The sequence below is a fragment of the Apis cerana genome, linkage group LG14, assembly GCF_029169275.1.
Source record: "Apis cerana isolate GH-2021 linkage group LG14, AcerK_1.0, whole genome shotgun sequence".
Taxonomy (NCBI): Eukaryota; Metazoa; Arthropoda; class Insecta; order Hymenoptera; family Apidae; genus Apis; species Apis cerana.
In genome coordinates, this window is record NC_083865.1 from 10,356,929 (window position 1) to 10,384,513 (window position 27,585).

Here is a 27,585-nt window from a genome sequence, read left to right on the forward strand (position 1 = left end):
TTTAAACGTGTAGAAAAATAAATATAAAAATATACACGTAATTTAGGGTAGTTTAAATGAATATAAATTCAAATTTGAAAGTATACGACAATTGGCTTTATTTTGACGCGAATTCGTCAATTAAGGAATAAAAATTAAATACGAGTTTGAATTACATGTGTTTCATAAATGTACGCATACGTATATATGATATAAGATCGACATTTAATAATAAAATAGTCAGACAAAATATCGCAACAAAATAATGAAATTGTTTATTTATGATTTTTTGCTGCAGTATCGCATATTAATTCTGTCAATCTTGATTTTATTCTATGTATCGAATCTTATCGAATGACTGATATTTTTTTATATCGACTAGTGCGCCTTGACAACTCGAAGTTTTTCTAATTGAAGATATTTCGAAAAAAGATAAAAGTACAAAAAAGTTAAACTACAAAGTTAATATATGATTAATAGTTAATACTTTTCAAATTTCATTTATTGACAGACATATGAAGCAATCGACTATTTTTCTCGCATATAAAATATAGTCTCTACTACTAATAAGATTAGCATATTAAATATGTATATCGGCGATTGAGATAGTTTTTGTTTTTTATTCTTTTTTTCAATGATTTCCTTTTCGCGGGAAATCGAAAGAAAATTCACAGTCGAAGAATTTCATATATTAAAAGGTATTTACATCTGTGCGTGCAATAAGTATCAAAGTAATATATTAACAGAATTAATAGCTATGTCTGCGGTGCAAAAATTTATCCTATTTAATTTAGTCGTACTTAAATGAATAACGTACAAAGCGAAGAATCGGCACAGTTTGGCAATAATAATGATAATAATAATAAAAATAATAATATTAATAATACCGAATACCAAAACAACTCCTTTCTCCATACATAGAATATAGAAAAAGAAAAAATTTCTATAATTTCATTTTTATACGCCAATTATGTTATTGACGTCACACGTAAAAGCGTATATCATTTTTACATCGCAATGATTTCTTACAATAGAAATGTCCGTGCTTAATTATTTCCATTTAATCGTTTGTAACAATTAAAATATGTTTCATTTTTAACATTATGGGACACAATAAGCACGGACATTGATATAGAAATTCTTGTGATGATCTTTTTTTTTGAATTACAATAAATTATGCTTGTTGTTATTTTCGTTCGTTTTTTTTTTCTGTCACTGCATTAAATAAAATAAAATAGCAAAACTATATATTGTCTGTATAACGAATAAATGTGATTAAATTCATAATGTAATTTCATCATGATCGTGATGCAAAAAAAAAAAAAGTGGCAAAAATTTCGATAATATGCCTTAATTATATTCATACCTACATATCATACACGCGTTAGTAAATATAATATAAATCCTGTCAATAATAATGCTCAAAAACTTAACAAAACAAGCTTTCTTCTTTCTTCTTTCTTTATAAACGATCGCGACACTATGCAGAGTCCAGCAGTGCCAAGGTCTGCGTTCTCAGCACGACTAACGCTGCAGGCAGTGACGGTGGCTACCTAATCCGTATTAATATTACATTAAATTCTATATTATTTAATAATATGTATATATATACAGGATATATCCGTACACACCAGGTCAAACTCTAAATCTTTTTTTTTTTTTTTAAATAATTACGGCAATGACGAATGAATTGCGAAAAGAATATCAACAAACGTAATATTAAAAAAGTTTATATTAGACAAATTGATATAATCACACTAAATCCTACACATATCTCCACTTGTTTCCTTCATTGAAAATTCCAAGTTGTATTGTAAAACTTCCTACCGATTTCCCGTGAATGAAAAACCATTTATCCTGTCTATAATCAAATCGCAATTGGTAAAAACGATTCGCGTCCATACAATTCATTTTACGACTACCACAATTTATGAAAATAGACATGATTACATTCTTAAACGATGTCGATGATACATGTATCAATCCACGAAAACTGGCATTCTTCGTGTTCTACGATAAAATAGCAAAATGAACACGAATATTGTTGAGATAATCCGAATCTTTTTTTACTTTTTTTCTTCTTTTTTTCTATCGTAATAACGAATGAGAAACTTTTATCTTGATCACTTAATCACTGTCCATTTTACGCAACATCAGCAAATACAGGAGTTTTCTAGCTACTTGCACTATAATCACTTTAACGATAGCTTTTTCTCTTTTTTACAAGAAGATGAAAGACGATCCCCGAACATATCTTGTTCTGACGACGCCAAAGGCACCAAGTAAAAGAAATAACCTGACTACTCGAACGTTTGAATCCAATTGCTTTCCTGTCGCACATTACCATTTTTTGGCACTATTTGGCCACCTATTAAAAATCAAAACACATTATCACGTGTTTTATTATGTCGAGTTAGGTGTGAATCGTATTTATAACTTTAATCTCACAAAGATTTATACGTCAACTTAATTTATAGTACTTGTATCTTTGAAGAAAAATTTATGAATGGTCAAGTTTAAAATATGCAATATCTATTTCTTTTTTGCCTTTAATATTGTAATGGTTCACTTTCAATGAAATTATTCTGTTATTTCATCCTACTAGTAAGAAAAGACGAAATGATCTATGTATATATATATATATATATACATATATATATACACATATATGTATATATATATGTATATATATGTATGTATAATTTTATCCTTATATAAATAAAACAAAAAACGACAATGGCACAGAATGTTACTAAACTTGTTACGTTAGCTTTGATTTAGCATTCGTTTAATTATTGGCAACGTGACGAATAGTTTAAATATTAACGTTAGTTTCGAATATCATTCCCTTAATCATTCCTACTCTAGTTTTGCTGATTTCGTCGCATCTCTCATTCATTCTACACATTCTCTCCGTTTCTTTCTCACAGACTCTGTGTTCAAATATTATTCTTGTTTTTTTTTTTTTTCGAGAAAACTTCTGAACTTTATCTCGTCTGCATCTCTTGGGTCATTGTGCGTCCTTGGAAACTGACTAGCACGTAGATTTTGAACAAATAAATTCATTATGTCTTTTTCGACATTTCGACTTATACGTGTATATAAAAGCTCCCGTGACAATCGTATTATGCATACATGTAATCATTAACAAATACGATACTCGCGAGAATCCTGTCTCGTTAATGCTGAAATGCGAAAAAAATATTTTATATGAAATTTATTCATTATCACTGTTCGTACAGAGCCGATACCAAATATAACGCCCATTCTCGTCTTGATATTACCGAGTCTTTATTTCCCTTCCAACTTATTCATTGCAAAGTGCACAGCAAAATTTATTGCCACGTGCAATAGTATTAGCGATGTTTGTAAATCGGCGAACAAGCGTATAATGTATTTTTATACAATGCTTTCGGTACCGTTATAATTGGCAATTCACGTCCATTCTGCTTACAAAATATGAGTCTCTCGGCAGTGATGTCGCACTGTCTTCTCATACTTTCAATTAGATCGAGTCGACATTTAAATTATTTGGAATCACATTCCTATTAAATCATCGCAATCAACTCTAAAAGATGCACAACAATACACTGAGATACCTAAATATATACAATATCCTAACGAATAGCGAACAAAATTTAAAGTATACAAAATCACAAAGTGAACAAGAGGCACGATACTATTCTTTATGAGCTGCATAACATACGGAGGAGTTTTTTTTTTTTTTTTTTTTAAAGCTTTTCTTCTTTCTTTCATAAGAAACGACGCTGCAACTTAATATCAAAATGTAACGTATCAATAAAAAATATATATATTATGACTGGAGAAATCTTACATCTAAAGCAATTCTCTCATTGCAATAGGTATAAATTTTTGGTAAACAAAACAATATGCATAAATAACTTGTATACTACCTGCTTTTGTGCAACATCACTGTCAGGAGGTCAGGTATGTCGCACACACCTTGCCGTGAAATCATGCAGATCAGTCTATCATATTGAAAAACATCGACTTGTATTGTTCTATCGTTCGATGATAGTTGTCACGGATTGGACTTACTAAGGAAGCTAACCAGCATTCGTTCATGTCTTGCACTCAAACGAGCAAACCTTTTAAGTATCGCGATCCTAAGTGTCGCGGAATTTGGTGTTAGTTAATTTTTGCTATTGCTACGTGGACTTGCTGGTTGACTGTTCGCTTGTTGCGCGCGTTGTATATAAATGTTTAAAAGCTTCAATTTGCTGGTATATAAACAACTGAGATGAGGTTTCAACAACTCTTCACCAACTGCCAAGTGTATTGCTACCATACAGAATACAGCACTTTTGCGTACTGCGCTTTCAGTATCATCATATGCCTGTACAAAGATATAATATTGTATATTATAATAAAAAAATCTATTTTTAGAATATATTTGAACTCACTTTGATAAGACCAGGCATAACTTTTGATAAATGAGGTTCTATTGCATCACGACCCCAATGTTCCACAACCTTATGAAGCATTTTTATTGCACCCATATTCAAGGGATATGGTTCAGTAGTTATTATAGTTGATACTAAGTGAATAACTTGTTCTGGTTTTAAAACCATTGCTATCGTTGCAGCACATTTTTCCGCCATCCATAGAACCTAATAGAATGAAAATATTAACAATCGTTTATATACTATGAAATTAATTTATATACTTACTGGAGATCTGGAATTACTGCTACTGGAAGAATCTTGTTTTTGATCATCTAACTTATACGCGTTAATCACTTTTAAAACCAGTAATTCAGGATAAACAGAAAAACTATCTACAAGTTCCGTACATTTAAGCATATCAATTAGAGTTTGAAGTACTTCTACTTGCATCTTCTTACTATCGTTAGTCAAACTATCTAATAATGTTTTGAGCAGTTTTCTAGATAAAGACAAATAATTAAAATTCTCATATTTTAATGATATAATTTAAATACTTAATTATATAAATAATAATACATACTTAAAATTTTGTTTAATGTACAAGGCATCTCCTTCACGAACGTATAATTGAAATTCTTGTAATGCTGATACTTTTTCTTCGGTTTGTGTCATTTTAGATTGTAATGTTTTAATCATATTATCTAAAACTTCTGGCCTTTTTATCGAATCAGGTGATGAACCTGTTATAAATATTTAATACATGAAACATACATAAATCAATATTATTATATATTGTATAACTTTAAATAATGTTATATTTACCATGCGTTTTATAACCATTATTTTCTTGAGGTAGAATCAGATCTCCTGCAATAGTATCACTTGAACCATTTACTGTAATATTAGTAACAGATCGTCCTCTTTGGGTAGGAGAAGAAACAGAAGATGAACGACCCTAAAAATAAAGCTATTACATCTCAATTACTATATACTTTTAAGAATATTAATAGTTATTTAATTACCGAATTGCATAATGTAAGTCCTTCCATTTTTTCTTCTACATCAGCCATATTGCTGATTCCACTATCTTTACTAGTAGTTGCTCTTTCCAAACGTTCAAAACCATAATTTTGTATTTCAGCTGTTGTACGTCTTAATGATCTGTAGAAAGTACTTAAAAATTAAAATGACTAAAAATTATAAATAATAGAATTATCGACTTAAGAATATCACTCTTACTTATAAACTTCTTCCAAATTTTCATCCGCATTGTCGATATCAGTTTTACCTTTCGAACGAGCTGGTGAGCTCTGTGCTCTAGGAGGCGGAGTTCCAGGAGATGCAGGATTACTCGAACCTGATGATTTTCTTAAATGATTTTGTACTAATGGCAATGCCGCTTCCTATAATATACATATAGAATAGATACAAATAGAATATTCATTTATTAGAAAAATACTCTATATGGTAACTAACCTGATAATACTTCGGTAATTCAGCTAATATCATAGTCACTTTTGGAGGATTTAAATTATATAGCGATATAACAGCATTTTGTGCATGCCTTCTGACTTCTTGACTTTTAACATCATTCGACCAATCAAGTAACCTTGCTAATGCTGTTCCTGCAGAACTATTAAGTGCAGATGGTTGTGCCGTTTCTGCTATTTGTGTAATAAACATAAGCGTCGCCACTTTTACGCGAGAATTTGGAGTTTGTGTTGGATCTGTTAAATACCTCATTACAGCAGGTAAAAGTTGCTCTCCTGGGAAATATTCTCTGTGAATTCGGAGAAAAATGAATAAATATAAAAGTCTATATTAATTTCAAAATTAATAAAAATTACAGCCATTCTTACCTAACAACTTCAAGCGTTTTATGAATTTTTGCTTGTATCGAACCAAGTAAGTCAGTGCCTAATTTATTCAAAAGTCTTGCACATAAAACATAAAGCCAATCGCCAAGATCTTCACTATGAGTAGTTATTAGTTCATTCAATGTATCCAAAAATAAACTAAAAACTTTTGTATGAGAATCCATGAACATTTTTGTAAAAATATCCGTTACTTTTCGCAATTCCGTAGCTGTAAGCGTATTTCCGTTTGAAAGAAAATGTTGTAATCCAACTAAACCTTCTTTTCTATCGCCCCAATGTTTATGTGCACAATTTTCTATAATTTCCTTAATATCCTGAAAGTTAAAGGATTATATATATTTTCTATAAATATATGTAATGTAAAAAATTTGCCCATAATATAAAAATATTTTAATGTATTTTTAATCGAGTTCTGCTCTATTTCCTTTTTTGACAAAAGAGTACAGTGTAAGGTATCGAATATGTATGAAATAAATGAAAGTGAATATTAAATTTAACAAACCTTTGGGATAGACTGATCCCACATATCACGATATAGTCTTTGTTGAGAGCCACTCCATGAGAACGACTAATGGGTAGATGGACGATGGACAGATATGGAGAACAGAACGGCGCATCGCGTTAGTCCAAACCAAACAAATACGCCGCAAAAAAACCAAAAGAAAAAACCAGACATGCGTTATCTACAATATAAGATGCTGAAAGCTTCTTTTTTAAGCTTGTGATCTACTACTCTACTCTGTCAAATTCAAGAAATAGATATTTTGATATTTTTCGAATATGAATAAATGAAATAGAATTCAGCGAAAATTCAAATTGTCTAATTAATTGAAAATATAATTTATTTTACATGAAATAATAAATTATACACATGAGCACATAGCATGAACTTGTCTATAATTAAAAGCAAATATGTTTAAAGCATTTTCAAATTGCATAAAAAATAAAAATTCTCAAATAAAAATAATATCGCAAGCTCTTAATTTCATTGTAAATAAATTAGAAAAGCATTATTTAAATAAACAAAATAAGATAAGCATTATGATAAAATAAGTGTAATGACTGTAATGAATAGTTTGAGTAATGATACAGTAATGAATTACATATTTATAATATGTGAATAAAGATGTGTATGTTTTAATTACATGAAATATTTTGTGTTGGATATTGGATACTCTATTTTTGCATTATTTTAATATATTTTTTATTGTGATGAGATAATGAAATAATAGCTATTCTATTAATAGTGTCCATATCATTCCTTATACTTACATCGTTTGGTCGTCTAAAACTGTCCATACTTCGTTCAGAACATATGCTGCTAGTTTCACTATCATCGCTGTGATCACCTTTTCCTCTTGGTGTTCTTGTATAATTATCAATATTTTCAAACGTAAGCGCATCCGCCAATGCTGATTCTGCTTCGCGTGATTGTTGCAACATCTTTTGTGCCATGACTGGTCTGGATTGAGGTCTATCCGTTGGAGACATATGTAAACTTCTTCCCCTATATTTTATATAATATTCCTTATTCGATCAAGATTAAAATTAAACAAAATTAACAAAATAAATATTACCGTATTTTGCTTGCAAAACTTCTGTCCATTCCAAACCTTTGTGGGCTTGGCTCACGACTATTACCGGTACTTCTGATTCCATGTCCAGATAACCGTCTAGGTCTTGCAATTAACGATTCTCCTTCACGATTATAAGTTGCATAACTCAGTCTTGATGATGGCGATCCTGATCTACTGCTAGCTATTATATATAACATATAAATTTTATTAAGTCACATATTTCTTTAAAAAAATGAATTTATTTATTTATTTTTTTTTTTTATGAACTTACGTTGAGATTGCGACACTCCAGACATTCGAGTCCTTGTTCTTGCCGTTCTTTCTGGACTAGCAACAGCAGTTGTGTCTGGTGATTTGCTAGGACGTGCTAAATGAAGAAATTATAATTCATTTGAAACACATAATAAAAACATTAGAATAATTGAAGATTTTAGCGATAAATACTCACGAAGTGATGCCTTCTGTCTACTCATGTTCGCATACATCATTCTCGCTTTAGCTCTTTGTGCGGCTTGTAAATCTATCGCACTAGTCGACCTAACACTCGAAGTTCCACGATCTGAAGAAGAGATTAAAAAAATTAAAAATTGAAAAAAATTTATTATTCACATATATTAGAAGCAACAGTGCATGTTCTAAGTCATGGTGATATTTTAAAACATCAAACGAGAAGATAACAATTACAATGACTATCAGTGGGTCTTTGGAGGACTGGGATACCAGATTGACGATATGACCGTGGCAAGGACGGCGTTCGTCTGAGTGGGCCATGTGGTTGACCCGAAGTTTGATGCAAATTTTCCGTACTACCTTCATATGTTTAATATAAAGAGGAGTCACAAAAGCAGCATGAAAAAAAGCGAGAAGTATTTTATATACCGAATTATTCTATCTTATATTTGTCTCTGCATTTACATCAATACCAATTCTTATCTATTTCAAATACATATCTATTTCATTTTCGATAATTGAATATGGAGATATACCTGTAACACTCATGACTGGTCTGGATGTTCGTGGACTAACACTGGCTGATCTCGTAACTACATTTAAACTGTTAATGCTACCGCTATTGCTGAGAGACATTAACGAACGTTTATATGCAGTGTCAAGGCTATTGAGCAATGCTTCTGCTTGTTCCGGGAAATGATCTTTGAATGCCCAGTATGATCTGAAAGGATTCGACATACAATCTGATATATCTTTTTAATAAAGGAATAATAAACAAAAACAACAAGAATATTTACTTCCTAGCAAAAGCTCTCGCTTCCGAATCTGAATCTGCAATACCTTTCTTGATCGTGTCTTGCAATGTAGTCACGTGTTTTTGTAATATTTGAGTAGGCCATATTTGTAAAATTAGATTTAGATATTCGCATGAAGCTCGGCGTATGTCTTTACTTTTGTGACTTAAGCATGATGTGATAATTGGCACAAAACGACTGCAATGTGTATTTTGAAGAATAAACCTTACTGCTACGGCACCAGCTGTTGCCACAACCTAAATGTGCAAAATCGTCAATGTTTTTCTATGTTATCACAATTGTTCTTCGTCAATATCGACGCTAAATAATTACGAGTCTCACCTTGGCACTATTTTGTATGAGATTCATTAAGGTGAGTAAGACTGCTTCTCCAAAGCTGGCAAACTTATTTTTTAACTGTTGACTAAGATATGCTAAAGTAATGCATGCCTCCCTTACTACTTGCGATCTAAGATCCGTGCAAGCAACTTCAAAAGGTCTCTGAACATTCTTCAAATTTTCTAAAAAGTTTTCGTAATTCGTACCACCTGCGATAATGATTGCTCTCAATTTTTTCATCTGTAAAAGAAAATTAATTTTTAGCATATATAATTCAAATCGATTGGCATTGATATTATAATAATATTATTTTGATACATACACTTTCTGTCCTTTGTTTCCAATCCTTTTTATCATCACCAACGTTATCTCTTATAATTTTCATTTGCTCTTCAAGATCTTTTGCGGAAAATAAATTTACGGATGGCACATCTTCGAATGTTGTAAGGAAAGTTTCTTCATCAACGGCACCAGCTTGAGCTGAATATATTAATTTTTTTTACATATATATATATTCATATTAATACATATATTATAATACTATTTTATAAGATATTGCCTATAACGTTTTTATTTTTTTTATCTAGAATACAGAATACTAAATATTTTAAAAAATTGTATAAATCTTGTTGAAAAATTTTAATTATATCTTTAAATTTAGAACTTTTATATTTTAATAAAATCTTTTTAAAAAAATGTATAACATTTTGTAACACTGAATATACTGAATATACTTTATGATAATTTAGAACACTGTTAAATGAGAATGATATAAAAAGCAAGGCAATTAAATAATAATTACGAGTATATATGTATATATATAGCAACTTTATGCTCGCGTGAAATGAGACGCAAATAAAAGAAGATAAAGCAACATTGAATGAAGGGATTCGTATCAAATATGCATAGTGTATTATGAATATTAGTTCGATCGAATTTGAAATTTTTTTTTTGTACTTATATCATGATGGAAATTCAACAAAAAGGAAGAAAAATAATACAAAAGGTAAAATCGTTTCATAAAAAATATCAAAATTTGCGAAAAGTCCATCATGATATATTACAAAAATAATATGCCAATGAAGTTTTAGATACCTGATGTCGATTTTACTGACACGTTTCTTTTGACGGTTGTAGCCCTTGGAACCATGGAAGGTGTATTACCAGGCTGAGCTGTCATGCAAGCGAATAATTAGCATTCTCGTCATCGAAACGTCAACAGTTTATCGACATTTTGTATTTTTGTTGAAAAGAATATTATTAATATCATACGAAATGCTGAGCCATGAAAGAAAGCAAGAATTGTTAGCACGCTTCACACTTGTGCATTGGTTGCAATGGAGGAACATGTGCTTCCTAATGTATTAATTTTAGGAATTACAACATTCACGTGAAATAATCCGAGTATTTGTTTCATACATAAATAAAGCACTTATAACACACAAAGCGCTTTAATTTACATATAACATAATAAATGATGTAACTAAAATTTATAAATCAAATAATTAAGTATATATAATTAAGTATTAAAGAATTAAAATTTTGAAAGCTAATTTACACTGAGCATTATTGTCTTTTTTCCGATCTCTTTATAATATATAAATGAATGTATAAATAATATTATGAAATAATTCAAGTTATTACACATACTAATATAAATTTTGCTAATGTGTCTATGTGTATATATCATAGAGATACAAATTAAAAGAACCTATTTCAAAAAAGTGTCAATTACATCATGCTTAAAATATAAGAATAAAAAATGATTTATATATTTGGATACTTGATATTGATTTTTACAAATTACAAATACCATTAGATTTAACTCATATGTACCTAGAGTTGAAGATGAAGTTTTTGCTGGACCAAATTGTCCTCTTTTTAGAGGAGCAGCTGATCTTTTCACAGGAGCTGATTTAATCTAAAATATTCAAATTTATTTCGCATTATCTTGCGGATTTTTAAATATTTAAATATACTTTAAATTTTTAATTAATACTTACTACAGCTCTATCTGTTTCATCAGAGATTTTCCCAACTGAAAAAAATATGTTAAAAGTTTATAAATTTAATACTAATTTTTATTTTCTTAAGCGAAAAAGTTTTTAAGTTACATAATAAATTTATTAGTTAAAAATAAAAATTTTGTTTAATTAGTTTATTTTATCCTATAAAATTTTATACCTAAATTTGGATATAACCATGGTGGTTTGTGAATATCACAATGACATCCTCTTGCTCTAGCACCTGGATGTTTTACAATATTATCCCATTGGAGAATCCATTTACTACTTGGATCCCACAATTTTTTATCAATACTAGGATATTTTTTTAATCCTCTATGTAAGCAACGATGGTTGCTTGACAACCACGTTTCAGTATCATTCATTTTAATGAAATTAATGTTTTTCAATCACAATTGTATGATAAAATTATGAAACGATCTCTTATGACAAAGTACAAAATGTAGTTTATATTTTAATATAATTCGAAAGGAAATCATCATGGTATAAAACGTCTTCATTTTGGTCATATAACAAGTCTATAAATTTTTTTCTATAATGATATGATGATCAAAATTATACATATGAGAAACAAAGTTTGTTAAAGCTGTTAATAAAAATATTTCTATAAGAAAAACAAGTTTTTTGCTTACAAAACGATCGAAGAAACGATTGAGAAATTAAAATTCCTTGAATTTACGCTTCTTTTCTAGAATGTGTAAGATAAAAATAATCATTATGTATAGTACACGTCAGTGAAAGTGATTTGAATTATCCTCTAACGAGGCAAAAAATTCTCTAATAACTAATTAATGATTTTTTTTAATTGCAACTTCATAATCAGGAAATTTTATCGATAGAATTTTTCGAGAATTTAAGTCATTAAAATTTACGATTGTTAATAAAAAATACATATATATATATAACTCCATCGGATCTTGAAATTTTATTGTCTACTTTCATTTTTCACTTTTTATGCGAAATTCCTTGTTTAACATAACCGCAACTATCGTCTTTTTCTTTCACTTCCTCACCCGACCGGAATCAATAAATAATCGAATATCGAAAGAATATTTTCTTCTAAAATAGATATCAACTATAGATACTGTTATATGTAACAGTTATATGTCCAATCTATATATTGTTATGTGTAACAATGATAACGAATATAAATTTTCTCATTCATACAATTTTAAAGATAAATAAGATAAAGAAGAAAAATAACGATTCATTTTTATCATTCTCATGATCGAATTATGAGATATCGAATAGCAGTTCAACGCGTTAAAATGAGAAGTTGGCTTTGCATTCACGATATCACTGTTAATAAGCACAGCAATGAGAGACGAGAGAGTTATTTTCTCACGTTACAGATAACACGCTTGGCATCCTTGTTATGTTGACTTAATCCAGATTTTACTCAACGACATTTCGCATTTCCGTTTTGTATAAGAATTTTTCTACAGTTTACAATGAAACAATCGACGACGGAGTTGAAAGAGAAAAATAAATTGCACTTCCAAGGATCATTGCGTCATGAGCACAATCCACAGACACTTACGCGTAATCCATTAGCACACACGTGTATATGCACGAGTATTTATTTATGTTTTATTATACCAATAACGAACGATCGCGTAAAGATCTTCGATTTATATTTTGGAAAAATTAATTTTAGTAAAATGGATAAACATAATTTTTTTGAGGATAACAAACAGAAGAATAACTTAAAAAATTATCTAATAATTCAACCGAAGTTATTTGTTCGTTGTATATATTTGTGAAAGTTCATTAATAATTCGTTAATGATTTTTTTTACTGATTTTAAGAAAACATATATCGCAAAGTTTCTTCGAGAAAGAAACACGTCGACTTCCGCGTAATATCCAACATATCTATTCGCTTTGAAGACAATGATGGTAAAAATTTATTCGTATTCCACGTGTTTCAATCTTGAAACGCGACAGACACGATGATTATTTTTCAGGACACAATTGTCGATAGTTTCGTCGTATTTTTTTAAATGACACGCATCCGTTAATCCATTGAATCAAGAACTTAACAAAGGAATTGCCTTGTCTTTCACCAGAACAACTGACACACGATGTACATATGCACGGAAACGTTGCACTATCTTGGTTATAATCGTTATCGCACAATACCGAACTAAATAACTTTTTAAAAATATTCTGCGATAATTCGCTTAAAATATCGCGGTGTCTTTCAAATCATCGAGGACAATCAACACGGCAGACGCTTTCTGCAACAAATCCATCCTTCTAGCGTTTCTAGTTTCGAGAGATATCGCAGTAACGTATTTCAGCAGCTGCGTTTGATGAGGTAAACAAACGAGTGGAGAGAAATTGAAACGATCGTCCTTGCCCATTGTCCGTGAACGGTAACAACACGTATCGCTTAGAACGCGTCACACTCCCGGCCAGATCGTGTTCGGCTCGTGACACAGAAAAAAATACGATCAAGATCACTAAGCAGACCGTCACGATTCTGGATACGTTTTCTCGATGAGACCACGATGTCTCCACTTCGTCATACACGCGTCTCTCACGTTGCTAAATGGCGACTCGTTTACAAACTCCCGTAAGCACTGCGAGACCGTCGCGAGATCCGAGCTCAGGACAGGAGGAAGGGGACCTTCCCCTATCGAGTGTCCCTCGATGGGGGCCAAACGAGGGACCCATAACATTCGAGAACCCATCTCTCTGTTACGTCTCGATCATTAGAGAATTCTGCACTAATTTTTTTCTTTATAAGATTCTTCTTCTGAACAAGAAAAGATGGGTGAAAAATCTGATTGATAATTAACCCTGCATTTGAAAGTAAAAGATGTATATTTAATTTTATTATTACTATATTACGTGTATTACTATGAATTTATATAAAGAATACAATAATTTTTAATTTAATAGTTAATTTTTATCTCTTCCTCGTTATACTTTCACTTTTCACTGTTCAGCGGACTCTATTCTAGCTTTTTTAAGACGCGTTATCGATTGATTTATCACAACAAGATAATAATAATTGAATGTACGCCATATTCGTCAAGTAAAAAAAAATAAAAAGACCGAATGAAACAAGTGAATTGACCTGATTGTGAAAGTATTTACAAATTGTCCCCGAGTCCAGGTGTAAAACAAGTGACTGATTAATGCGATTCCATTCAATTTGCTGTCGTTTAAACATCTTTCAACGGTGTGTACGGAGAAAAATCGATAATACGAAAAGGGAGAGTAACGAAGATTAATGTTGATTCGAGTAAGAAACAGGTCAAGCAATGAATAAGGTAAAGTTATTGCGGTTGCCTTCGAATTGGATACCCTCTAACGAAGGGAATATTACACATCCTTCGTCCAAAATTTTTCAATTTTTTTTTTTCTTACAGAATTATAATTAAAATTTTTTCTTATAGAATTGATACAAGAAAAGATTTTACAATTAACACGAATGTTTGGTACATCGCGAGGTATAATTAAATTCACGATCCACCACGGTATAGGAAGAGAAATAAGTGGATCACGGTGCAATTACAATGTTTATCTGTAATAAACCGCGCGTACCGTCATCGAGGAGTTCCCTACCACGTTGCGGCAAGAAGTTGAATACAAACAGGACCGTGAAAACGACACACAGATAAAGCTTCGATGAAGAAATAATTCGAACCAGTAGCTATCTCAGGATAATTACACGTTCCGAATAAGAATTTAAAAGTGCAATTAACGTTCGCTTAATCTTTATTCTGAGAGAATTAAAAAGAGACAGGTTTTAAATTAATTATCCGGTCCATGTATTTTTATATTGATATTTTTATATTGTTCTTTTTTTCCTCAAATGCGAATTTACCGAATATGCTTCGAAAAAATGCGATCATTTTGATGATCGAAGCGGTTCCTCTAGAATGAGCGACAATTTCACGAAAAAAGGGGGAGGAGAGATAGAGAAAAAAGTTTTTCCTTGAGACAATGGATTCTCGTGATTACGTTTTTACATTTGCACGATGAGAATATTAATAATTACGATCATAGATATAATTAACCGCGCAAGGTGTGGGATTGATTAATTCCTCTATTTCAACGAACTTTGACGCGCTACCACCTCTTCATTTTCCTAGAAATTCAGCAGGAATCGAGTGCGGAATAAATTAGCGATAGAAAACGAGATATAGCGATGGTAATTTCATCGGAAATTGTATTTACAGTGTCTGTCATTCATTGGTGAAAGTAACGTTATTTATTGTTTTTATCCATCGATGAGATACGTTCGTGCTTCCGATTTCCCATCAAAGAAAGCTACAACGAGAAACAGAGAAAAGAGAGGAGAACACGATCGCGCGTCTTTCTGCGTGCGATTCTTCATTGTTCATCGCGCGTAACAGTATCGTAGCCACGATGCAAGTGCCACGGAAGAAAAAGGAAAACACGAGTGCCAATTCCACGAAACGATTATTAAATACGTTGCTAAGATCAAGAGAAAGAAAGAAAATCGCCCACGTGAATAAGCACGTTTTGAACACGATAACGCTACCCTTTTCATTACATAATAGTATCAACACATTGTGTACATATTATCGGGCGAGAACATGTCTTTATCATTCCAGGCAAATAGTGTTGCGGGTCAAGCAAACGATTATCCTATTATGGTAATTAATCGATTGAGTTTTTTCTCCTCTTCTGAAAAATCAAGAGAGAAGAGGAAAAGGAAAAGAGAGAGAAAGAGAGAGCATTGTGTCGATTTGAAGAAGGAAAAGATCGTTCACACGTTACGACGCAGTGTTAGTACAAGAAAGATCGTTGCTAGAACGAACGATAATCTTTTGCCCAACTCGGATGGTCGAAAACTTTCTTCCATACCATCGTTGATCTTTTTTATCGATCAGTCGCACCTATCTCACTTTCCTCGCGGTGGAATCGCGTCTTTTGTCGATAAGTTGGCGAGTTGCGAACGAGTTGTTGCGGTTTGTGCGCGAGAATGTCAGCGAGAGTCGACAAGAGAGGATATAAAAAGGCATCGGTGCGCTATTCAGCGCTTAATATCTGATCATGCACAGAACGGTGCGCCACGGTAAAACCGTACACCGGTGAAGATAAATCTGTGTTACCACCCTACCTTTCACTTCTCCCGTGTGCACGTGTGCACGCGTCTCAACCGTAAGGTCCCCAGGGTAAGGTCGCATAATAAGAAGGCGAGTTCAAGCTGAACGGTGTGGGTGCTAATTTCGAATCGAGCGGTGAAGGGTAGGGTGAATAATCTCACCGTCCCGGTGAAATTGCTCGCGCTGAAGAAATATACGTTAGAGATTCCTATCCGAAGAAAAGTATTCCTCCTAATTCTGTATATAGTTTTTAATCGATTAAACGACTCGAAATTGAACCGAACGGACGAAATTATAAACTGACCTGTTTAAGAAAGAGCTGTTTCGCCGTAACGTATGTGCTACGTGGAACGTTGGAGAAATCACGGTATACGGGGATTCAACGTGAACTTCTAGCACAGTCCTGTGATCGTGGGTCATAGAGAAAGAGAGAGAGAGAGAGAGCGAGAATACAGACTTATGCAAATTTTTCCTAGTGCCGTGCTCGTTCAACCTTTTCGTGTCACACGTCGCGCGTACAAGGATCTACTCGTGGCGCTAAGCTGCATGCGAGTACACAGTGCAAATTCCACAGTGCAACCAAGAAAAATGATCGCATTATCATATGACAAGAACTCGACGGAAGGGGGCAAAAAAAATAGTTGGCCTAAATGCATTCGTTTTCTTCTTCGTATAAAAAGAAAAGAACAAGGAACGAGAAGAAGGAGGATAGAAAATATCGGTAAAAAAAAAAATCAATATCGATATAATAAGGAAGAATTTTTGAATGATGATAAAAAATTAATCCTGCGTGTAATGGGTGGAAAAAAACGAGACAGGAAGATCGATAGTTAGTTCTTCATGGTAATTTGGCATTCTATTAATATATCTGAAATCAAGCGAAGAACCGTAATTTCCTTGCCAAGCCCATGTATGACCTAATCGTGATCGAACATCGGAGAATAAGAAATGTATCCTTGTTTAAATGAAGACATCGCGTCTCGCTCGTAAATTCGAAACGCGTAACAGGAATAATTGCGTTCATCGCCATTTTTTTACGAATGTTTTGTATACAAATCGCCACAGTCCGGCTAGTAGTTGTATAGTGAAAATATTTAGTCGAGACAGTATTACTTAAGCCAAGATGTGTACTCCTTTCATTTATCGTTACATAAGAGAGATATAGTCATATTTTTTTTAACAAGAAACAAAGATTAATTATACAATGGGATACATATGTGCATCGTGACTCATCAAGAATCTCTCGGCTTATCCGTACTTTTTTACTGTCTATCGGTGTCGTTGAGTTGCAATTTTTTTTCTTTCTTTCTTTCTTTTTTTTTTAATCAACATTGCAAGTAATATGTTAAGTATTCGGTTGCTGGCGAGATGTAATATTTGCAATCGAAATTCGAATACCCTGGCAATAATCTTACAATGTTACAAGGCCGTTTGTTTAAAGCAGAACAGCTTTAATACGGTATGAATTACAGACAACGTTTGAAACAATACACCGCCGATATTGCATAGTACACCATGGCTGTCGGTATATATAATATTATGTAATATCTGAGAATAGATAACACGAATTAGTAATATCATTGTATTCAAGGAAATGACATTTAATACAGATACAACTACCTTTGATTCGACACGTTCTTCTCCTTAAAAAAAAAAAAAAAAGACGATCTTTCAGTATCTTTTTATAGAATTATTCGATCGCTTGATGAGATATTATACAGTCTCTCCAGAGAAGTTGAATTCGAATAAAAATCATCAACATTCCTTTCGCACAGAAACGTGATTCGTTTAATCGTCTCGAACGTTATAGCTTCATATTTTCTTCTCCTTTTTTCAATAATATTACGTTCACATTTTGCAGAAAAATCAATCTCGAAAAAAAGCGCGTTATTATCGAGTAAAGTATTACTCAGAAAAAAAAAAAAAGAAAAAAGAGAAATGCGTACAATCAAAGCAAAAGTTCGAGCGGAAAACGTGCCACTGCGACGTAATTAAATTCAAATTGGCTATGTTTTACCGTGGTGAATTAAGTGAATATTCTTATCACGTTGGAGAACAAGCGGTCCTTGCTAAATATTCATCGTGTGTACCAATAACGTGGACAATGAAGGAGAGAGGGAGAGTGAGAAAGCAAGAGGTGAGGAAGGAAAGAACGAAGGTTGGTCTTCTCGGGTACGAAGGTATTCGCAATAGCGTTCATGGCTGTGGGATGGCAGCACGATACAGGTTGAATAATATAACGGAGATGACGCGCGTGGCAATCGGTTTTTATACCTTCTCCGACTTAATTTACTGCTGGATACCTGCTGAGAAGGAAATTCGATGGATTTACTCACCATCCGAGGACATTGCTAGAGGCAGCAGGTCGCCGGCCGCTTTCAATTGATCGAATTTCTCTATCAACAACAGTAATCTGCAACACAAAATCAAACGCATTAGTTAACACGAAACGTACACGTATGACTTCAACATACTCGATTAGAATTACTAATGTAATTATATTCTTCCAAGTATAAAGCAGTTTAACAGATATAAAATCGTTTCGAATAATCGATGGAGAGAGAGAGAGAGAAAAATATTTTGCTTAATTTGTACGTATGCAAGCGGAAAGCCAAGAATCGATTTCCCTTTTTTCACTTACTTAGCTTGCGGTACATTGTGCTTTCTCTGTAAATCCACGCGTAATCTCTCGCCAACGTGTCTGTAGATATCCGCTAATGTGTTCAAAGCAGTTTCTCGAACTTTTTCAGATGGATCTGATAATAATTTTACGATACTTGGAATCACTCCTGACAACATCATTTCATCAGCGCCGTGTCTGTAAAAAAAATTCATTAGTATAACCGGATGTTTTAACGATGTTTTTAGCTATTTTTTTTTTTCTTTTTTTTTTTTCTTTTTTTGTAATTTTAGTAATTTTCCACGGGGTTCCTTACTCGTTCAACGTTGTTGTTAACAAAATAAGAGCTTCTTCCCGTAATTTCGCATTCTTATGATTAAAGGCCGGCCGCAGTCTATCCAAAAGTTGTTGAGGAGTCATACATCCTTTTTCTATTATTTTAAGAAGCACTAGCTGCGCTTTTTCTCGTGTCGCATCTTTGCTGTCACCTATTAAAGCAACACGTCATCGATATCTATGTATTAATTGTACCACTCGTTATAAATAAAGGAAACAAAAGTTGTTAGAGACCGGTTCTATATTTATAACTCTGTCATAATATCTCATCTCGTAATATGCGGTTGAACTTCCGTGCCTATTTCATCTGGAGCTCATCTACTCACGATTCAAAACGATTCAAAAAATACGGAACGAAATCATAATGAAAATCATTGTCATAATAAAACAAATGATTAAATTTACCACTATATAATTATACATTTATGCCCGATAATCGATAATTCAACGAAATAATTATTCGTTGAATTAAATCTCAAAGAAAGCGACAAATTAAAATTTATTAGAAATAATTTATGAATACCGGAAGACAAACAGTCATGCAAGAAAGTTGGCGACACTTACCCAGTCGATCTATTGTTGGTTGAATAATAGTGGAAATATAAGGTTTGAAGTCGTGACCCATTCGATCCGCTAGAAACGTGAGGATTTCTAAACCATTCTGGACGACCTGGAACAACAGAATCAAGAATCGGTTAGATCTATATATCGGTATACATATATATATATATATATATATATCGACGATTATAGAGGAACGATTGTCCCCTTTCGTTTATACAGAAATCGTTCTAAATCTTCTACGGCTTTCTAGCCGTACCTACCAAGGCAATCGGGGTTTGCTGGGTAATTTACTCAACATAGAAGACGTTTATACGCGCTGCTGTGACGAGAGATTAATTAAAGACTCGGCGAAAAAAATGTGTACACGGAAAACCAGTTTGTCGAACGTCACGAATATCGAGCTCGATATATCAATAGTTGCATTGACAGCGAATCAAAAAATTGATAAAAATTGATTTTTCCATATTTATAAGATTTTTCATATTATTAAAAAAAAAAAACATATTTTGAAGTCAAGATTTCCCATATTCAAAGGGTTTAAAATTCCTTGCATCGCGTCAATGTTGTCAGAAGGGTCCACAGGGTATATTGATCCAGGCAAGATAAACTCTGCTTCCCTGAAAGCTAAAAAATCGTAGACCCCTCGCTTTCCCTCTTGTCCGTAATTATACTTCGTCTGCGAATCCTCTACATGCACTCGTAATGATTACTTCACGGTATTTTCTTTCCTTCTTTTTTCTCCTTTTTCCTTTACCTCTGCGCTTTCATCATAAAAAGCATAATTGCGGAGGTTTGAACGAATTACACACATTCCGGTTCCGTTGGTTAAAATCAATAAGAATTTTGTCATTGATTCTCAATTAAAAGATTTGCAATTCTTTTTTCACTTAGAAAGTGAGAGTAACCGTTACCGTTTCAAATGCCACAAGTTCAAAGTATACATTTTGAATCTCATAAAAATATCCACTATATCCAATTAAGAAACGAAAAACGTACAAGGATAAAGAGGAAACGAAAGATCGCAATGAAACCGGCAATCCGAGGGAAATATCGAAGATTGAAAGATGAAGCTGGGATTCGAGGGTGAACGAACTGCTCCTCCGTGAGGAGGACGAGCAGATCAATATAGAAAGTGCAAGTGTAGCGTTCGGTGCATTTATCGCGAGGTAGAACCCCTCAAAGTAAACCCCCGTTGCTTTGCAACGGGAGGGCAGAGAAATGAATATTCCTCGGTGGGCAACATGGCCGTTCCCAATCGGCATACTGGCAATACTCCTCGGCCGTGTCTCAAGTGCACACGGCAAATCCAATGTCACTGTCTGCAAAAGCGTCCATTACTCGGCGACAGTTTAAATACATTTAACGAAGCGCTATACATAGGCATATAAACCTATTTTAGCGTCGCGGGGTAAACGTTCTCTCAGGGCTGTCGTCTGGCTGTGACATCATTGCTCAGCACCGAGACTTTTCGTTTCTCTTTCTGTCTTAACTTTCATATAATTAGCACACGGCTTAATCGTTAACAGCCTAGCGAAACGCACCCGCTCGAACGTGTTTAATCTCTCGCGATAGAGATATCTTAAAGTTATACAAATATATATATATATACACATTGGAAAGAGATAATTGATTCTATGCTTTTTTCGAAAGTTGATTAAACGTATCGCGGAATGCGACACGTATTACTTGACACAGATAAGAATCGAAAGAACTTGAACTTTATCTTAACCTTCTACTTCAAACAAAGATTTCTCGACTCGACTATTTTTAAACGATAGAAAAGGTTAGCAAAAAGTTCCTTTCGCGATCGATGCGCGTCAGCGAAAATTTGATCATCCAACATTCGTAGCTTTATTTTTAAAATTTATAATCTAGGAGATAAGAGAGAGAGAGAAAAGGATTTAACAACCTTTTCTTAACTCGCCCATCAAATAGATGATCGGGAAGTAACAATAGATCGGACGTGCGCGAAAAGCGTTCAAAGTCGGCGCGTAAACGTGGGCGAGTTGTCTGGCCTTATTCGTCAAAGTTGGGAGCAGGGCCCGTTAAAACTGTTAAGTCCACGTGGGAGGTGGCTACTCCTCCTACTTGCAGAAGCATCGCTCGCAGTGAAATGCATTTGTACCGTTGTTGTTGAACATCAGCACGAGACAAATAGATGGATAAAAGCTATTCAAGCGTGTAATCGCTCTTACGCGGGAAAGACGAATTGGAACAAACAGATAATATCCTCGTAACATTCTTCTGAGTTGGAAGACGATTTCACGGTTTCGTTATCGCGCTGTTTGTTACGAGTCACTTATTCTTAGTTCGGCCGACTCGATACGTCGTAAATGGAATGCAATTATTAATCGCACAACATGGACCTTGTGTCACGTATCTGCCTAAAGTAGCGCGAGAGCTGACGTAATAAGTAGAATGAGCAATTACGGCCAAACCGTGTTGTTCGGACAAATTTTTCTTCGGTTGATTACAGTATGTAAGAGGACGTTGATTTAGTAACCAACGATCATAACCAAAACGAAATAAACCGCACTGCGTCAATTATGTAACGAGAATTAAGTATTGATTTAATAAACACCGATCATAATCAGATAATACGCCTAACGATATACGACTAGGATGAAGATGAAAATATATTTCGATTTCGATGACATCTTTTTTTTTCTCTCTTAAAGATTCATCTATTTTTCTTGAAAATTGTGCTCGATCTATTATCGATACATACGATTTTTCAGACGAGATACATCCAATTAAAAGTGTAATTGCTGCTAGCCAACTATTAATAATTTATGAAATGACAGACGGCACGAAGGGTAACCCGGTTGCTGTGAATTCCAGTTCGCATTATCAGGATACCTATCGTTTTTACGCGAATAAAATCGAGACGTGCAAAGGTACAGTTATGCAAGTTGCACAAAATAACACGAACTAATGCGACACAAAAAAAAGCATCGAGATCGCCACAAGGCGAGGGTGATGTCATGCTTTAAATTCAAAAAAGGAAACGTTTACGACGAAGAAAAGAAACGGGAAAACGATAGGGGAAAAGCGAGAAAGAGGGAGAGAGAAAGATCACGGACCGCAATTTACGTTGTTCTGTGTCCTTGACATCAATACCGGTGCACCGATGGTTTGCAAAAATGGTTCAGTTAAGATCTTCTATAATGAGGCATATTGTTATTCAATAGTAATAAGATACGAGACAAGTTGCGCAGAAATCTTATCGAAACAAATATGAATTATACAATAATTCCGAACTTTGTTCCTTCGATCTGAAAATACTTAAACGATAATTAAAATCTCTGAGTATTATATTAATGTTTAATTCAGATATTGACCTAATTTGGGCGCATTGTCAATTCCCTGTGAATTTAAATATTGCTAGATTTTTAAGTAACATGATGCAAACTTTAAATTTTAAAATCGTGTTCAAAATGTAATTAAAATCTTAACTACCATTGAAATAATTGAAAAATAAAATCTCTTGGATTAACTTTACTGCGAGGAGGTCAGATATATCCGCAACGTAAAAAACTTCGGTCCAGATCGATAGAGATGATATGTCCTGTCGAAATAGGAAGACTCATCACGTAGTAGGCTTCCTGCCAAAATTACGACAATGGCGGAATTCGGCGAAAATTAAAAACGAACGGTAGTCCGTATGCCTTAATCACAGCGTTTTCATTAAGAAGACAGACGGTCCGAAGTCGTAATTCTTCGATCAATGTATTTCTTATTCTCTGAGACGTGACTAGAAATCTTCTGACAAATATTAAAGTATGCCTTTGTAATTTTTTCACGATTAATCTTATCGACTAAATAACGGGCTTCGTAATGTTCCGAGTCGATATATTACATTTTATTCGAAGATTAAATACTAGTGTTATTTTCAATATTTTCAATATCCTAAAAAAAAAAAAAAAAGTTAGGAACGATTGTTATCTATTTACTTGATATTTACTTTCTATTTTCACAGGTATTTTGCAATATTCTGTTAATATTTTCAAGCTAATAACGAGACTATAGCAAGTGATAAGTATTAGATAATGATGCACAAATAATTGATATTTATGATCTTATTTTTAACATGCAATTCCCTTTAGTTACCAACTTCAGTCGAAAGAAACAAAAAATTCTTTCATGTGAAGTTAGTCCGAACGTTCCACCTGGTATTTCTACAAAAAATTGTAAAAACTTGAGATTTTCTTTCGCTTATTGATTACCTGCGAGAAAAACTTAAGAACTGAGTAACAACGCGTGCAATAATAAAAAGCAATTCTAAATATAGGAATGAATGGATAACTATACATATAAATATGCTGGTTTACTATGCTTATTCGTACATTACACACAGAGAAATATATACCGTGCGTGATATACAGGAGATCCTTGGCTCATATATTATGAACGAGACTGAATCGCAAACAACTTGATTAATTAAATATCGCTTTAAATCTAAAGGACTTTTGTTTATTTTCACGTAGATAGAAGACCAGGATAACGTAAAGTTATTATGTACGATGAAATTTCTTAATTTTTCAATTATTTGCTAACATCATCCTATCAATCAAAGATGAATCAAATTTTTGATCAACGCCTATAAGATGTGTCTCTTTATTTTAAGAAGTATTATTCTAAACGTGCATGCGATTTTTCCATGAGATAATTTGTAGAAACTCGCCCGGGAATAATAAGAAAGAATTAAGAAATTTGACTTTGCAACTTTTCCTCAAATGCTTATTAATGAGAAAAAAATATTCGTATATATCATATGAAACAAAAATTCCTTTGCTTAATTATTTCATTCATAACTTCTCTTCATATTGTTCCTATTCATTGATCACATTCTTCAAATATAAATAAAAACATTTTAATAAATTATAACACACTTAATGTTTCTTTATCGCATCTCAACAAGAGAATAATAAAGACGATTAGACACTCGACTCGTGGACAAGAATATTCTAGGTCTGATTGTCTTTATTAGGAAAAGATTATACTCACGTACAAATGGTTTCGTCGAAGCTGCCTACGAGTTTAGATTTCGATGATTTCAACTTCCTTACGTCGATTTTGTATTTTTATGTTTTTCCTGTCGGAAATTTTTGCATCGAAAGTTTCTGCATCTATTATCAGAGAACATTTAACTAAAACCAATGACTTCAACTAAACGCCAATCGTTCAATCACATACTCCATGACATACTGTACCAAAGGACATTTTACGTACATGGTGTGAAAGTTTTTCCCATATACGTTCCTGAGGCAGAACCAGCCCAAGTTTTCTGGTATCTTGAAGAAGAGTGAACTCATTGTAAATAATCGTTTTCGTTTAAACCACATGATGTAAACAAATGATTATTTTAATTGAAAATAATTAGTTACAATATCGTCGTACGAAGAATATTATTCAAACTAGATACGTATTATCGATTTTTAGTAGATTTAAAAGAAATAATTTCTAATACAAATGAATGTTAGATTTATAATGATATATAAATTTATAGAATCATGTACATGAATAAAAATAATTTAAAACTTTGTTTGAAACAATTAGATTATCAACTATCATAGAATATGAAATAAGAGTTTGAGATTACATAGCTGACTCGATGTCTAAATGCGGAAAAAAGGCTATCAATTTCAGTGAAATATACTTTTCGAAGATGAAAATTAACTTTATTGTTAAAAATTGGTAACGATAACACATAAATCAGATTTTAATTACTCGATTGAGTAATTAAAAAAGTATCGAATCTTTTGACTCTCGTTTAAAGTTTCGTGCAACATCTGTTTTCTTCTATGTCTGTGAAGACTATATAAAAATTTAATCTTTTTCTTTTTTCCTCGACTGGCCGAATAAATTCGAATTTGATTTACAAATCAATCACGTTGCTGTCGCAGGTAGCATCGTCCATTCCCAAGTATCGAGCGTAGAAAGTTTCGAGTATACGCAGAAGATATAGGTCGACCAAAATAAAATGTACACAAATATGTCTTTATCCTGGGAGAAAATCAAAAATGAGATAGATTATGATTTCTGTTATTTCGAATATTTTTAATGTATAATATGATTATGTAAATCTAATGAACTGATTTTGAGAGTATTTAACAATTAAATTTTTTTACCTTCTCATGCATAATGAAATTCAATAAATGAGCACCTCTGCTTGTACGCACATAATCTAGTCATTTTGTTACCCGGCACACCCCACAATGATTTTAATTTCTTTGAAATCATTTTTTTATATAAAACTTTTATTTATTTTCGATTGTTTAATTATAACAATGAAAATTAGAATATAAATATCTTCATATTGATATGAATGAATGACTAGGGACAAATCGTAAAAAGTTAGCACATCTTTAGCATGGTCTTGTTTACATAACAAACGATGGATACATTCATAATCAGCGTTAAAAAGAATAATAAAGGAATTTTAAAATATAAAAAAGTGCTACTTGACAACAAAATCTGGTAATGGCTTGGAGAATTCACTTTATATTTATACTTTGAAATTCAGAAATGATAAAGGAGCACGATGTTTTTGTACATAAATTAGTTAAATGTGAAAGTTGAAAATTGTAAAAGTTATCTAAAGATTTTCATAATGTTAATTCCTAAGAGAAAATGATTGAAGAGAGATGTTACCTTAGGATTGCCGTTGCTTAACCATGGTATGATGTTATCGATAAACTGCCCGATGTCTTGACATTCGATACTCTTTGTTGCATCTCCTAAATAATTCAACAGCAAACTACCAACATTTAACTTTTTCTTGATGTCCGTCGTTGACAGGAGCGGCATAAAACCGTCCATATCACGCGGATTCACCGCCATGGTGGCTAACACGCACGTCGTCTCCACACCTTCACGAGTCTTTGAACGAAACTAGTTTTCACTCGTGCACGTCAAAGCACATAGCTTGTCGTAGTTTCACAATGCACGAAAATTAAACACACGTCTTTCGTCATGTCAATGATGTTTTTCACCAAGAACACGGTTAACGGCGATATGAAACTGTCCGTGCAGTTTAAAAGCCATACGCAAAACAGTACTTTTTCTTTGATTGTCTCACAACGGTTGTCGCACGAGTTATTCCAAAATTATGATCCTACAAGAATGATGTTATTTCACAATTCCTCATATAAAATTTCATCAAATGTCACTCATTTAAACAGCATATATTGCTCGCATTTTACTTATATCGTGCACAAAAAATAATAACGAACATTCTAATGTAACGAAAATTATCGGCACCGTGCACGCGACGCCATTTTGATTTCTTAATCATCTATCTCTCTTTCTCCTGAACGATTACAACGCCAATTAGTTCAAACGGATGTCGTTGTAACTATCGATTGTTCATTTCAAAAATTTTACGAATATTTTTGTATTTTTAGTATTTTAAACATTATAAATATATTAATTGCAAATATTTAATTGATTAACTTATAAAATTGATATATAGAATATTCAATTTTATATATCCTTTGCGTTTTTTCATTTCACATTTTTTTTCATTCAAAC

General features: G+C 32.8%; 1 protein-coding gene across 26 annotated transcripts; it reads right to left on the reverse strand.

The window, feature by feature from the left end:
* Nucleotides 1-73: 73 nt before the first annotated feature.
* LOC108001004 (CLIP-associating protein 1-A) lies at nt 74-27,360 on the reverse strand. 26 transcript variants are annotated; one of them, XM_017061777.3, is made up of 27 exons: nt 26,707-27,360; nt 20,053-20,158; nt 19,469-19,640; nt 19,174-19,350; nt 18,869-18,945; nt 11,426-11,460; nt 11,259-11,343; nt 10,518-10,595; nt 9,745-9,902; nt 9,426-9,662; nt 9,087-9,340; nt 8,826-9,010; nt 8,524-8,649; nt 8,288-8,398; nt 8,111-8,206; nt 7,840-8,020; nt 7,535-7,769; nt 6,765-6,830; nt 6,245-6,576; nt 5,862-6,165; nt 5,625-5,788; nt 5,408-5,546; nt 5,208-5,340; nt 4,966-5,125; nt 4,671-4,884; nt 4,404-4,610; nt 74-4,336 (listed from the first exon to the last, which is right to left on the reverse strand). In XM_017061777.3, exons 1-27 carry the CDS (start codon nt 26,893-26,895, stop codon nt 4,133-4,135), a joined length of 4,425 nt encoding a protein of 1,474 aa, XP_016917266.1. In that variant the 5' UTR covers nt 26,896-27,360; the 3' UTR covers nt 74-4,132. The 26 variants fall into 26 exon arrangements, with proteins under 26 accessions (XP_016917266.1, XP_016917264.1, XP_061940809.1 ...); XM_017061775.3 differs by having other exon boundaries at nt 5,408-5,558; XM_062084825.1 differs by lacking the exon at nt 26,707-27,360 and adding an exon at nt 25,060-25,328 and having other exon boundaries at nt 5,408-5,558.
* Between the last annotated feature and the right edge of the window lie 225 nt (nt 27,361-27,585).

What these genes read in the sequence shown, in the direction of transcription:
- LOC108001004 (XM_017061775.3), bottom strand. Translation starts at nt 26,895, where the DNA reads ATGGCGGTGAATCCGCGTGATATGGACGGTTTTATGCCGCTCCTGTCA. An exon ending in TCATACAAAATAGTGCCAAG is followed by an intron (nt 9,341 to 9,425) that starts GTGAGACTCGTA and finishes TTGCACATTTAG; the next exon opens with GTTGTGGCAACAGCTGGTGC. An exon ending in ACCAGTCATGAGTGTTACAG is followed by an intron (nt 8,650 to 8,825) that starts GTATATCTCCAT and finishes AAACATATGAAG; the next exon opens with GTAGTACGGAAAATTTGCAT.